Genomic DNA, 16,487 nt, shown 5'->3' with positions numbered 1-16,487 from the left:
TTTATACCCGCGAATACAATTTTATACCCGCAGGTATAAAATTGTACCCGCGGGTATAAAAATTATACCTGCGGGTATAATTTTGTACCCGCGGGTACGCTTTTATACCCGCAGGTATAAAATTTATTTCCCGCGCTTTGTGTTCATTCTCTACTATAAGAAAGAGTGCTACGTAAGTATTTCTACCTGTTATTTGTTAAATACGGTATGCAAGAAAAATGATATGCCAGAATAAAATGCTTGCAAGCCTCATTATCGCCAATGCGCAGGTGCCCTCGGGACAGATATTTCTATCCGATTCGTAAAGACATGACTGATATCATTAGTCTGTGTTCAGACCCTATGATTTGTTCACAGGAGATAACGCCTGAGGTTATACAAATTTTGTATCATTGTGTCCCTTTATTCCCAAAACATACGATAATCAGAGCTAAGACTGATGAAGTCAGAATATATAAAAGAATTATTTTTTCTAAAAAAAGATTATCTGGTCGATAGCCAGACTAAGTATTTTCTTGCATACTGACTGGCGTTTCCTGTGATTATACCCATGGCGACAAAAGCCATCTGGCACCCCCATGCAAGATGACTCTCGTGCTGTTAATGACAACTAACAGTTCATGCATTGATTATATATTGTTTATGTAAAATACAAATAAAAATGAGATACCTCGATAGTTTTTCTCCGTCCCCTTATAGTATATTTCTCGATTTATAATACGTTATTTTACGATAAAAACATAACGTTACGCTACAAACGATACAACTAAAGTGGAACTTTGTTATTGTGCGTCACTGAAACGACATGACAACACTTCTGCTTACGGACGTTAATTTCACAAGCTTTGTGTATATACTCTACTTAAAGAATGAGTGCTACAAAGAATTTCTTTATGCTTTATTTATTTTATCATTTGTAAAATATAGTATGCAAGAAAATAATCTTTCATTGGTTATAGATGCAAATGGAAATATCCGGCTCTCGGGTAACTGTTTTGGCGTATTCCCATCTGGATCTAAAACCAGTGACAGATTATAATGTAGTTCCGTCAAAGAAATCATGCTTTTTTAGTGAAATTCTATCGGCGTCCTTTTTCTCTGGCGTATAATTGTAAAAGAAGCTCATAAGCTGAGACTAAATCTTTTGGTTCCGATCTGAATAAGTTTTATAGAATTCCGATTGTACATATAAAATAGTACTTATTCTTGATGACATTTTTCCATCGTCCGCTTTAATTACCCAACATTAAGTTTTTGCTTATCGTTCCTTTTTTTCATGATTAAAATGTAAGATAACTATTTCTTGTTTTTTTTTTTTTAAATTTAAATTACAGAATGTTTAAGTATGATCTTAACGTTTGAAAAATATCTGAACATTTTGTCATTTGATATGTCGAATATACTTTGTAAATTTAGATGTATTAATCATAAGTTACCAATTGAGAAAGGCAGATTTATGAATATTGAAAGAAACTCTAGACATTGTCATTTATGTAACTCTTTGTTAAAGCTAACAATATTTTGTAAGAAAATCATGACACTTTGTACTTAAAAAGAAAATCGTTTTTACTTCTCAGTATGCGAATATAGCTCATTTTTTTTATGTTGTTTGATTTGCCATATTTTATATTCTACATTTTTTATATTTTACATTTTTACATTTTTATATTGTGGATGCTCAGTGTTTTAACTGCAGTATACTTGCAACGCCATATTGTACTTTGTTGTTTTAAAATGTATTATTTGTAATTGTAAATATCTTATGCCCCTAAAGGGCCATGACTTGAAATAAAAACTTGAAAGTTGAAACTTGATTGAAGGGTAATTATCTCCTGATTTTTAGGCATTTAGTCCTAGGAGGTTTGTTCCCATTTTGTTAAAACGTTAACATTCAGATACCCTTTCAGTAAATTCCTGTTATCAAGATTTTGTTTTTGTATTTGGGAGAATTTTGTTTGCTATACTTGTCTTTTAAACTGTTATATGTTAAATATGTTACATTTTATATATTAAACTGTTTGTTATAGAAACTTTAAATAGATACTTGAGAATTTATTTTGTCGGGGTCAGCTCTTCTGGCCCTACGTGTAGTACGATTATTAGTCACAAGTCGGGTTTCCGACAGCCATTTTCTGTCATAAAGCTAGGGGAGTTTTCCAAGTGGATCCTCGTTATTACATGCATACCCTTTCTAGAGGGTGCAGACAGCCATATTCTGTCACGATCAGTGAGATTTCATTGTAACTGGGATACGGGCGGCTTCTTCCATTACAACCCATGGGTTCCCTAGTGAATCCCCAAATTTAGGATTCATTGACTGACAGTGCTAGCGTATTTTACTTAAATAAAAATAAAATAAAATAAAAAATTGTGGTTCGGCTCGGCCTTTAGTTGATCAAAGTAAATCGTGTTATATAACAATGCAAATGACAGAGCATTTCAAAGAAATGTTTAATTTTAATAAAGTATTTAAGTTTCAGACACAATTTAGTAGCTATAATAATTTGCTTTTTTATATTTGATCAGGGTATTTCATTTTTAAATCATTTTTACATCGCCTGAACCTTTAATACAGGTGACAGCTTTATGATAGAAGCTTCCACACTACAGGTCCGAGCTATGGGATAGAGGGTTCCGCAGTACTGGTCACAGCTCTGTAGAAGACGGTTTCATACAGCTATGTGATAGCGGGTTCCGCACTACTGGTCACAGCTCTGCGGTAGAAGCTAACACACTATAGGTAACAATTACATGATAGAAACTTCACATTACAGGTCCGAGATATGTGATAGAGGGTTCCGCACTACTGGTCACAGCTCTGTGATATACAGTTCCACATAGCTTTGTGATAGAAGGTTACGCACTACTTGTCAGAGCCTACAGGTCACAGCTCTGTGGTAGAAGCTAACACACTACAAGCCACAGCTTTGTGATGGAGGGTTCCGCACTACTGGTCATAGCCCCGTGGTAGACGGTTTCACACTACAGGTCGGAACTTTGTTATACAATTTAGAAGGTTCTGCGTCCAGCACTACTGTACACAGCTCTGGTAAAAGGTTCCACAATACAAGTCACAGCTTTGTAATGAAGGGTTCTGCACTTCTGGTCAGAGCTAGGTGCTAGAAGCTTCCACACTCTAGTTCTACAGGTCACAGCTAAGTGGTAGACTCTTCGAAACTACAGATCACATCTATGTGACAGAATGTTCCACACTACAGGTAGGAGCCTACAGATCACAACAATGTGGTAGAAGTTTCCATTCTATAGGTCACAGCTATTTGGTAGAAGCTTCCATTCTATAGGTCACAGCTATGTGGTAGAAGGTTCCACATTGCAGATCACAGCTATGCGATAGAAAGTTACACAGCGACTACAGGTCACCGCTAAGTGATAAAAGGTTCCAAACTACCGGGTAGAGCCTACATGTCACAGCTATGTGGTAGAAGTTTCGACACTACAGGTTAAGGCGTATAGGTCACAGCTGTGTGGTAGAAGCTTCCGCACTACATGTCACAGCTCTGTGATATAAGTGTCCGTACTGCAGATCACAGCTATGAGGTAGAAGGCTCCACACTACAGGTCGGATTTATGTTGTAGACGGTTCCATACTACAGGTCACAGCTATATGATAAAACTTCCAACACTACAGGTCAGAGCATACAAGTCACAGCTATGTGGTAGAAAGTTTTACACTACAGATACACTTATGTGGTAAGAGGTTTCACACTACAGAACACAGCTATGTAGTAGTAGCTTCCACACTACAGATTGTAGCTCTGTGGTAGTAGCTTCCACACTACAGATTACAGCTATGTGGTAATAGCTTCCACACTACAGATTGCAGCTATGTGGTAGTAGCTTCCACACTACAGGTTACAGCTGTGTAGTAGTAGCTTCCACACTACGGCTTACAGCTATGTGGTAGTAGCTTCCACACTACGGATTACAGCTATGTGGTAGTAGCTTCCACACTACAGATTACAGCTATGTGGTAGTAGCTTCCACACTACGGATTACAGCTATGTAGTAGTAGCTTCCACACTACGGATTACAGCTATGTGGTAGTAGCTTCCACACTACGGATTACAGCTATGTGGTAGTAGCTTCCACACGACAGATTACAGCTATGTGGTAGTAGCTTCAGCACGACAGATTACAGCTATGTGGTAGAAGCTTCCACATTTCAGACCACAGCATGATTAGATACGACTAGTGCGATATACCGAACTTTTAAAAACTGTGACTAAAATAACTTAAATTAACGGCAGCACCAGGAACCTTTTAACACCTTGACCATGTTCACAAAATATGTATAAATTTTACTTGCAGACAAATTATCATATCTTGTAATATATCAGGTTTGTCAAATGTAGATAAATTATTTGTCACATAATCAAATTAAATCAAGGGAAGAAAAGAGAACAAATGCATTATTCTTATCTGCATTCCATATGGCTACATTGATAACACACTTTTTTGCTTTAACACCAACACAAATGTGCATGTGCATGTACACAATACTATCTATTTGTCAAACTGAACGAAACTGCACGTATTTATACTGAAAAGCGAAACTGCAAAACCATCTTTATAATTTGAACACGTTTAGCTCAACTTCAGCCATATAAATAATCAACTATTTAATTTTTTTCGGGAAAACATACATTTATGAACATACTTTCCCGGTCAGTGTGTTACAAGTCAGCTACTCAACCCTACTCCGTTGTGTGAGGGGAGTAGAAAGAGATAGCACATCCCAAGACCAGCTACTATCTTCTGATAGCCTGATAATCCCGCCCCGTAATTTATTGTCTAAAACATTACCCGCTGTAAAAAATAATATAATTCATGAAAGTGTTAACCATACAATGTACTACTATGTTTATTAAGTGTATGTTTGCCATCATATGATTTCATTAAAACTTTTAATATGTACAAATTTATTTAGATTCTGCTTTTATCTAATGCCATCTAGCTGCCACTTTTTGTTATAAACATAACATATATCAATTTCTTGTTCGTTCCTATTTCAAATGATTCATCTTTCCATTATTTGTCAAAAGTTAGAATATTGATTAATATAGTTGCAAGTATTGTTGAATCCATGAGTAATGGTTATCTGTATGGTTCTTTTTATATAATTTATGTGCAGAATGGATATTAGTGCTTTTCTAACCATGTGAAGTCGACTTGACATCTCTGTTTAACTCTGTTCAATGCCAATACATCAATTTGAAAACTGTACGATCATGCGTTGCTATGAAGCGCGCTCTCATCCATCTCTTTCCATTCCAGTTCTAGTAACCAGACTCACAGGATCAACATGAAAACTACGCGATTGTTTCTCATTTACTTGTCACTAACATTTGTAAACTTTCTTCAAGGACTAATCTTTATCAGGTATAGTCGCGTTCATATTCTTGATGGAAACTATTGCCCTGACGGCTATGTGATCAAGGAAATGAAGTTCGCGTATAATATGCAATGTTTGTTTCTTTGTTCGGAACAATCCTCATGTAATGGTGTTTTTCTTCATCTCAATGAGACAAAATGTGTGGCATGTTCTGCAAAGTATTTCGGTAAAAAGGACACACACAGCTCGACCATTGGATCTATGTACTACAAAAGAGGTGGTAAGTCGTATTTTACCTTTTTTGAATTTCTTTCTGTTTTAAAGAAGAAAAGACGTGCAAAAAGTTAACAGTTTTCATTTGGTTTAGAAAATAGTGTTAGAAAAACGTACATTTCTACAATTTAATTTTTAACGTTCTGAAAATACTTATCAACGAATTAATATTGTTGTATAATAGAGGCTATCTTACTTTCATAGAGAACATCGTTCAGGGTCCATTTTACTGAGCGCATGCCATGAGAATGAAGAGGCAAGACATATATGGCTAATGTCACTGTCACAGATATTATGTCTATGTGACTGACATAAATATTAAGTCTGTTTTACTGTCACACACATTAATTCTATGTCACTGTAACATATATTAAATCTATGTCTATGTCACACATAATAAGTCTGTGTCATTGTCACACATAATAAGTCTATGTCACTGACACACATATTAAATCTATGTATATGAAGTCACACATAATAAGTATTTGTCATTGTCACCCATTTTAAGTCTATGTCACTGTCACCCATATGAAGTCTATGTCTATGTCATACATACTTCGTCTATGTCACTGTCACACATATGAATTATTTTTCAAGTCACACATACAACGTCTATGCCACTGTCACACATTTGAAGTCTATGTATATGTCACATATACTATGTCTATGCCACTGTCACACGTATGAAGTCTATGTATATGTAACATATACTATGTCTATTCCACTGTCACACATATCAAATATATGTCACTGTCACCCGAGTTAAGTTTTTGTCACTGTCACGCATGGAACCTTCAGGCAATTTTTGCAAAAGGGGTGTCAATATGGACAAAGGCACACCGCAGCCGTACGATGTATCTTTTTATCTAGAGTAGTATTTTCTCAAGATCCTGCTATGTCTTGTTATTTACTGTGTTATCAAGTTGACTTGCAAGCTTTCCTTTCTATTGTATGTAGCCTACTATTTTCAGTGACGTATCATTTTGTTTAACGACCGTCATATTTTCTTTAAGCAACATCCTGTCATGTCCAGTGAACATACAGTCTTCTAAAAGTGACGTATTATTTTGTTAGAAGACCATCCTATTTTCTCAAAGGAATATGCTATCATGCCAGGTGTAAATATTATCTTGTCAGAGTGACGTACTATTTTGTTAAACGACCATCCTATGCTATCATGGCCAGTGTATATACTATCTTGTCAGAGTGACGAATTATTTTGTAAAACGACCATCCTATTTTCTCAAAGTAACGTGCTTTCATGTCCAGTGTATACACTATCTTGTCAGAGTGGCGAACTTTTTTTGTTAATCGACCGTTCTATTTCTCAAAGTAAGATACTATCTTGTCAGTGTGACGTTCTCTTTTGTAAAACGACCATCCTATTTTCTCAAATTAACATGCTTTCATGTCCAGTGTATAAAATATCTTGTCAGAGTGACGTACTAAATGTTAAACAACCATCCTATTTTCTCAATGTAGCGTAATATCTTGTCAGAGTGACATACTTCTATGTCAAACTACCATCCTATTTTCAGAAAGTAACATGCTATTATGTCCAGTATATATGCTATCTTGTCAAAGTGACGTACTAATTTGTTAAACGACCATCCTATTTTCTCAAAGTATAATGCTATCTTATCATAGTGGTGTACTATTTTGTTAAACGACCATCCTATTTTCTGAAAGTAACATGCTATCATGTCCAGCCCATATAAAAGATAGTGTCAGGCACTTGATTGTTTAGACTGATTTGAAAAAAAAGAAGACCCTCGAAACCGTTTTACAAAATGAGTGTCATACAAAAGTAATTTTGATAACATTTTCGTGTAAGGCCTAGATTTTAAATGAAATTTCTCACAAACTGTTGTCAATTTGCCTAATGTCAACCATATGAAAATAAAAATTACATGGTTTCTTCGGACATTTTCTCTACCACATTACTATATAACTTAATAAATGGCAAGCTTACCGTTTTATCTAAAAACCTTTGTGCGGGGAGAAAGCTATGACATGTCAAACGTTTCTAAATTATATAATCTATTTTATTATTATTATATGTCTGCTATTGTTATTCAATGTCGTGTCATTCATATTCTAAATTTTGCTATTGTTATTGTATATGTCGTTATTCGTATTGTATGTTCGATATTCTTATGGTAAAAGTCATATTTCGTTATTGTTATTGTATCTTTGATATTGCTATTCAGTGTCGTGTCATTCATAATCTAAGTCTTACCATTGTTATCCTATATGTTGTTATTCTTATTGTATGTTCGACATTCTTATGGTAAAAGTCATTATTGTTATTCTATATTTCGTTATTGTTATTGTATCTTTGATATTATTATTCAATGTCGTGTCATTCATATTCTAAGTCTTACAATTATTATTGTCAATGTCGTTATTCTTATTGTATGTTCGAAATTCTTATGGTAAAAGTCATTATTGTTATTTTATATTTCGTTATTGTATCTCTGATATTGTTATTCAATGTCGTGTCATTTTTATTCTAAGTCTTACCTTTGTTATTGTATATGTCATTATTCTTATTGTTTGTTCGATATTCTTATAGTAAAAGTCATTATTGTTAGTCTATATTTCGTTATTGTTATTGTATCTTTGATATTGTCATTCATATTCTAAGTCTTACCATTGTTATTGTATATGTCGTTATTCGTATTGTATGTTCAATATTCTTATGGTAAAAGTCATTATTGTTATTCTATATTTCGTTATTGTTATTGTATCTCTGATATTGTTATTTACTGTCGTGTCATTCATATTCTAAGTCTTACCATTTTTATTGTTTATGTCGTTATTCTTATTGTATGTTCGACATTCTTATGATAAAAGTCATTATTGTTGTTCAATATCTGACGTGTCATTCATATTCTATGTTATGTGATTGTATTTGTATATCGTCGCTGTGTTATTTATTTCCCTCCGAATGATATAATTATTTCCCATATTTTTAAACAAGGTTTTTCATCGGCTCGTCATAAACGAAAGTAGACCACGTTTCCGTCGAGAAATGGAGAGAACATTTTCTCTTACTTTTACGGTTTGGTCAGTATCAGATTGTTAAGAATGTTTATCATTGCTGATTTTGTTTTCTTGCTGGTTTGATGCATGTCGGTTCCTAAGAGAAGCCAAATTTTCTATTAATTCTATTTTTAGAAACATTGACCTAGGTGACCTTGACCTGACCCCAGCCAAAAGAATTCCCCCTAGGGGTTTGGTAAAAAACCCAAAGTATGAACCCAATAACCCTTACGATTCAAAAGTTAATTAAAAAGATAAGAATTGTAGATTACTTCTATTTTAAGAAATATTGACCTTGACCTTTGACGTAGGGGTCAGGGTTTTGCGCATGACATGGCGTCTGATTATGGGGTACATCTGTGCCAAGTAATATCAAAATCCCTTGATGAATGACAGAGTTATGGACCGGACACAAAATTGCATTAAAAAGGCCCATTTTACATATGACCTCCAAGTGTGACCTTGACCTTTGAGATAGGGGTCAGGGTTTTGCGCATGACACGTCATCTGATTATAGGGAACATCTGTGTAAAGTAATATATAAAATCCCTTGATGAATGACAAGAGTTATGGACTGGACATGAAATTGCATAAAAAGCCCTGTTTTCATTTGACCTCCAAGTGTGACCTTAACCTTTGAACTAGGGGTCCGGGTGTTGCGCATGACACGTCATCTGATTATGGGAACCATCCGTGCCAGGTAATATTAAAATACCTTGATGAATGACAGAGTTATGAACCGGACACGAAATTGCGAAAAAGCCCAGTTTACCTTTTAATAGTGTGACCTTGACCTATGAGATTGGGGTCCGGGTTTGCGCATGACACGTCGTCTGATTATGGGGAACATTTGTGCCAAGTAATATCAAAATCCGGTGATGAATGACAGAGTTATGGACCGGACACGAAATTGCGGACGGAATGACGGATATAAGAATATTGAACATACCGCAAGAATAACGACATATACAATAACAATAGCAAATTTTAGAATATGAATGACACGACATTGAAAAACAAACATACAATAATAATAACAGACATATATAATTTAGCAACATTTGACATGCTATAGAAAGCTACATTTCTTGTATGTGATTTCAATACCTGTAGCTTTGGTTAAAAGTATACCATGTGGACGTTTCTCTCTTGATACTGAACAGATTTGTCCGGTGTGGAAATGCAGTTTTGGTATTCCTCTGGAAACTTATTATAAACAGTTTTATATTAATAGGACTGAGCATTTCCCCTTTATGCCTTTGTATGTTGTTAGACCTTATATTTGTATTTGCATTTGAAATACATCACTCTGTCTGCTTTTCTTCAGTATTATCTATCCCGGGAAACTAACATTTTGGGTATCGCTGCATCGGTTTCGGATTTACATTTCTCTATATTTGATAATATGTAATAGTAAAGTCAATGGTTGAAGGGACTGCCTTGTTGGAACTTAGATTTTCCTGTTGGATATTTATCCGATATTGTCTGTGACACTGAGTGTATTACCTTATACAATTTTTGATAACAGGAAATGAAAATTGAAATATCAAGACGTACCAATAATTTCTCTTGTATTTTCGTTTTGAGTATTTGACAGGTATTGTTGAGTCAGTTCTATGCTACAATATTAGAATAGAGGGTTTAAGGTTTTAATGAGCACTTACACGTTCTCAAAAAAGGCACGGTTATTAAGTATGCAATCAATAGCTTCGGATATAATTGTACAGCTAACATAATTCATAGCTTATTGTCATTCTGTTATTATTTCTGACAGAAAAATCAACTGGCACCGGAGACACTGCGCAGGTATCAGTGTTTTGGCTAATAAAACAGCGCATGATTTGGAAGGAGGCAAAGGTAACACGGATAGAAATTGTTTTACATGCTCCCTTTTACAATGTTTTAAGCTTTTGTTTGTGACGGAATGTATAACTTGTATAACTATTCTGCACCTGCAGGATCATTGTTAAAATGCTGGTATTAAGTACATAATTAGTGTTGATAATGTTAATTCCAACAGATATCCATAACGCTCATCCAGTTGTTTCGTCTTCTCTGCAACTGTCTAATGAATAAGGTTGTCTTAAATCAATCTTTTAACAATTGATGCAATTGTAATGAAGCATTCCTTTCAATACCTGCGTATGCGTCTGAAAAATCATTTCAGAAAACATGCTTTAGCAATTTTATGGCGGTATTGTAGAAAGCTAACTCCTGTTGCAATGGAATCGATTTGGACTCGCTTATCTTTGACAGGACGACGAGTGTAATAATTCAGATTTTTTCAAAGAATTATTTTATCACTTATTTGTTATTTACTTTTTTATCAGAAGACATGCGAGGTGCTAGGCGGGCAGTTGGCAACAGTGAAGTCAAAAGAAGAGAACGATTACATAGTGCAAGATGTTCTTGCTGCATGTAAGTAATATCCATCGGAACAGATGTATGTCCCTAAAAAGCTAATACGACGAAGGAACATGGTGCAAAATGCTATAGCTCGGTGTAAGTATAATTCATCGGGAATGATGTAGGTTAATATACGATAAAAGAAATTGATATAAAATATTCTTGGTTGGTGTGAGCACTATTTATCGGAAAAGGTTGTATATCCCTAAAAGCTGATACGGTGAAAGTACATAGAGCAAAAGGTTCTTGCTTGGTGTAAATATTATACACTGAAAAAGATTTATGTCCCTTAAAAGCTTATATGATGAGAAAACATAAATTAAAATGCTCTTGCTGGGTGTAAGTATTATACACTGGAAAAGATGAGTGAGCGGGTTATTTTTCGGTGAATTGACACAAAAAAGGCCATATATCGTCGAGAAGAGGTTGTACTGAAAACGAAATTAGAAAAAAATTCTCTAAAATATTTCTGTAAACACATATATATAAACATAAAAATAGCACAGTTGTGAACATAATAAAATCGCGAAACGTGTGATCAAAATGTCCCAGCCAGGATGACTATATCGGCCCGATATAGGTATAATGTCGGAATGTCGGCAAAATGTGCCGATGTAGGGCCGACGTCGGGCCGTTGTAATGCCGCAAAATTTTGAAATCGGTAGATCGACATCAATCAGTGTAACTATTTCTTACGTCGGATTGGCATCGGGCCGATATTGGATTCTCTAATATAACTATATTTTTCAAAATATTATTGATAAACGTGAAAAAGTAATCTAATTGTTTATACGTGCGAATTTATTAAGCAACTATGATGTATGCCAGAATTAATCAAACTAGGTTCCAAACAAAATTCGTAGACGGTATTTATCAAACTTTTATATGCAATAAAGGGAGGTAATAATTAAGATGCATTTTTATTTTTATGTAAAATGCCGCCATAGAAATAATTATATTTACAAAAATATGAAAATATAAATATGTTTACAATTCTAATTGAACAATTTTAATAGTGTTAAGAATATACAGAAAGCTTACGTAACTGTATAAAACATGCAGTATATAGTTGTGAAAAATATTATATCAATAAAATTAAATAAGCATCATACCCCTGATGCGAGACACATCAGTAATCAAGAAAATTACTCTGAGAATTTATAAAGTGTATATTTTAAGAAAACTTTGATAAAGCACTGCGTGTCACACTATTTCGCGACCACGATATGTTCTGCCGATATCATTTTGATGTTGGCCAAATATCGTTTGCCAATATCGGACCAATGTCATTATGATGTTGGCCCGATACCGTCTGTCGACGTCGGGCCGACATCATTCCTATTTGCAGCCGAAATTAAAGCCGATATCAGGCCGTTATAGACAACGACGTCGGTTTGATATCGGGCCGATATAGAATAATGGCTGGGTGTATGGAGTCTAGATTTTGGGATAAATGCTTGTTTGCTTTAAATAGTATAAAACATTGACGACTGAAACTTTTTTGAACAACTCTTTCAAAGATTTAACGTTATAGTATGTACTGCGCTGCAGAGCAAAGTCCACACAGTCAATTAAGTTAGCGGTGCTTGACATGATACACATTCAGGTTGATCTTCGTTGTTCAGAAGATAAGAATGAGTCAAACGGCATGACTTATTCGACAGCGAGAAAGAATAACTTCCTCCCTGCGAACAAATCTATTCCCCTGGTGTCATTCACTTAGAATAGGTTTTATCACATCAAGTTTTATTGAACTAAGCATAGTTCCATGACGACTGCCATTTTGATAAAATGTATTTATTTATATTTGGTTTAAAATCAGTATATTGTAATAACAATTAGATTAGTGGTTAATGACAGGGATTTCCTTGCTCTGATTGGAAAATGATGCCATGCTGAATAAATTTTGTCCTTGAGCTTGTCTTACGAATTCCACGAGCAGGTCCCCTGTACGCAATATCTTGACTGGTTTTTGAGCACAAGCTACACTCTCAAGTATTTTCGCAATCACAAAAAGAGAGATGCTCGTCATTTAAAATGTTTTGTCAGCAGACTGAATTAGCAGAAATCTAGGGAAAGCAATGTTTGAGGTGAATGGCCGGTGAGAAGAATTCTCACCTTCCTTGCTGTCAGTTTGTTTCGGTATGCGGTCGTTTATTTTTATCTATATTGCTCTTGCTGGGTGTAAGTACTACTATGCACTGGAAAAGATGTTGCTATTGGATTATTCTAATATCCATTACGACCTTTATGCTATATCAGCACATGTATGGTTGACTCATTTAATAGGCCTTTGTTGTGTATATTTCAGTCTATGTCGGAGCCTTAAATGAATATTTTTTGTGTAAGATTCTTAGTTATTTCATCTTTGATAACCACGAGCATGCAATTTTAGGTTCACTTTATTATACTGGACAAATATTGTTAACTCACTACTGCATTGTCAGTTTGTATGGTGGAGCGGAAACGCATATATTGGACACATCCCTTTCTCATAATTAGTGTCATTCTATTATTTTTAAACAGCGACAAAAACACAAAATCTGAATTCATTCTTATTCAAGCTTTTGCTTCGTGGGCACTGGACAGTATCGTGTACTTTCTGTGTACACGCTTGAACATGAAAATTCAGGATACCTGTACTGTAAATGTGACGATTCAAAATAAATCAGGTAGAGTATTTCCAGTCTTGTGAGTAAAGCACTACTAAATACACAAGCATTTAATTCTTCAAGACCTGGTTGGTAATTGTAAACCTAGAATTTTAAACTTTCCTTGATTGTCTGACGATGCTATTAATCCTTTATATTTATATTCAGGTGATGATGATGTGTGGACTAGCGGTACAGGACTTGGTGGTGGAAGAGCAAACACGTTTAAATGGTTGGATGGAACAAACGTGTCAGCCGGATACACAAACTGGAGAAGTGGCCAACCAAATCAGCGTGCGGAGGAGGGAACTGTATGCATTAAATTGGATTCAGAGTATAACTACCAATGGAACGACCACCAGTGCGAAACTCAAAGACATTATGGTCTGTGTGAATTTAAATACATATGAAATCGAGTTTCATTTGAACAAATTATCAACGACAATTCAGATCTTATAAATGTATGTTTGTTTAGCTCTATTGTTTTCTAAACGGTTGCTTAATATTATGTTATGAAAAATGTTTGAAAAGCTGCCTTTAATAAGTGCAATGATACCTTGATTTTATGACGATTGATTTGGAAATTTAGATATGAGTCTTTTTTATTTTACATCTGTTCACTTATATGGAACGTTTTTCACTATATTGTTTGGTGTAACGCGTAATTCGCTTCTGGAATTTATTATACAATAAAACATTTTAATTTTACGTACAGAATTTTATGATATTTATTGATATACAGTCTAAACAGTACCAAGACCATAGTTGTTTATGTCCGCAGCAATCTCTTAGTATGTACCCTGAGGGTAATTAGATTATAAAGCCAAGAAATTGTGTAGCCGTGTAGCATATTTGCATTATATGTAATTCTGCTACTGACCTGTTCCTCTATTAGACATGTTGTGGTTCTAAAACAGATTTAGTATGGATATCATTACATGGCTGGTGAGTGTGATATATTCTTTGAGAGAAAATGAATTAGTGGGATAAACACAGTAAAGTCTATATTGCTAGATTCTGACCGTTGATAAACAAATAAAATATAGAAAAGCAAAAGTGAAGAATTTTAGTTAAAAAAAGCCGCACCAATTATACAAACCAAACAACTCGTGTTGTCTCACATCATATAGTCGAATACGTAAAAACACTAATCAGCGACTACTGCAGTAAGGGAGACAAACATTATGGTATACAAAGACAAAGATCCAGTAGGCATAGTCATGTTAAAACAGACCCTTGTAAAGCAGCAATATATGGCATGTATGGATATATGTATATACATTATGGATATATTCACAAACCTGCAAATGAAATCATGATTTGTAATGTAACTATTTAAATAGCTTTCTTTTGTGACTAAATGTACTTGGTTACGTTAACCTTAATCTTAGACGTTTATTTACTCTTAGGAAAAGTAACTGCTAATATTGGCAAATCAGCGTGCGAGTTTTGATGCAGTGAAAAGCCTTATTTAAAAACAACCAAAAAAAAAACTGTGACTTACAGTATTTTTGACAGTTTTGATACAGAAACAGTTTTTTTAATTGCAAAGTAACAAGACATACAGCTAGCTAGAACTGTTGATAAGATACTGACAGTTGCATAATTCTTACAAAGCAGTATTAGCAAGATTTTTGTTTTGAAGATTATGTCAACAGTTCTTTTAACATTATAAAAAGGGTTATGTTTAAGTTGATAAAAGTGATTTCTTTTATCTGATAAATAAAATGCAAATCATTTATTAAACACAGGAAGATAACTTTAGAAGCAAACTTAATGGAATTAAAAGATAACTCTAGGAAATTCATGTCAAATGAAATAACTTCAAAAGCAAAATTAATGGAATATTTCAAGGTGTAATTTCTTTAAACCTATTTAATTTCAGTTCAAAACTGCAGTCATTATCAGTACAGTCAATGTTTTGAAGTTATAAGTTGCAGTACTGTAAGTATCCGCTGGCTGTATTGTGGCAGGGCTCAAATCCACACCATCAATTAGTGAGAGGTCAGTGATTATGAATCGGTCACCTTAGCCTCTGAATCACAATAAAGAAACCGGACATACAAATATTAGATATATATACAGTACAAATTTACAGTATATTGTAAAAAATGTTTATTGTAAATTTTAACGAAATGGAATTTAAAAAAAATGTAATTCCAATGAATGCATACTACACCTTATTGGCTCAAGTTACCATCAATGTGATTCATGTCCCAAAGTACAAAAATGTGCAAACTTATATTTAGTCTCGGTGTCACGTGATTATCACACGCGAGGTAATACTACTACGAGTGTGATAATTACGCGGCGGTCTTAGTTTTAGACATATATACCAATATGATACATAAGCTGCGGTGGCCTAACGGATAAGGCACCTGCACCGCAATCAGGAAGTCAAAGGTTTGAGCCGTGTCAGAGGCGGGACCTGTTACTGAAGAGAGACCGGTTGGTGAGCCTCCAACTAGTTAAATGACGGTTACCGATTACCTACCTGCCTAGTGCCTGACATTAGAAAGGAATCGGGAAGACGGGAAGAAACGCTGTTCTATGTATGTAGGCGTCTAATAAGCCAACTTGGCTGGTGGGTGCTACTATAATCCACTCCAATAAACAAACACAGTTTAGTTTTTTTCTACTTTTTTACATAATTATTTTTTTAAGAATGATTTCTGCATTAACGGGTATAACACAATTTAATTTCAGTTCAAAACTGCAGCCATAATCAGAGTTTTGAAGTTATTAGTTGCAATGCTGTG

General features: G+C 34.6%; 1 protein-coding gene across 1 annotated transcript; it reads left to right on the top strand.

Annotated features, from left to right (window-relative positions):
• The first annotated feature begins 10,999 nt into the window (after positions 1 to 10,999).
• On the top strand, positions 11,000 to 14,401 carry LOC128556723 (uncharacterized). Its single transcript, XM_053542376.1, has 2 exons — positions 11,000 to 11,089; positions 13,897 to 14,401. Exons 1-2 carry the CDS (start codon positions 11,075 to 11,077, stop codon positions 14,185 to 14,187), a joined length of 306 nt encoding a protein of 101 aa, XP_053398351.1. The 5' UTR covers positions 11,000 to 11,074; the 3' UTR covers positions 14,188 to 14,401.
• The last annotated feature ends 2,086 nt before the right edge of the window (positions 14,402 to 16,487 follow it).

Source organism: Mercenaria mercenaria, chromosome 4 (assembly GCF_021730395.1).
Source record: "Mercenaria mercenaria strain notata chromosome 4, MADL_Memer_1, whole genome shotgun sequence".
Classification (NCBI taxonomy): Eukaryota; Metazoa; Mollusca; class Bivalvia; order Venerida; family Veneridae; genus Mercenaria; species Mercenaria mercenaria.
The sequence above is the reverse complement of the archived record's forward strand: the minus strand, read 5'-3'. Positions and strand labels throughout refer to the sequence as shown.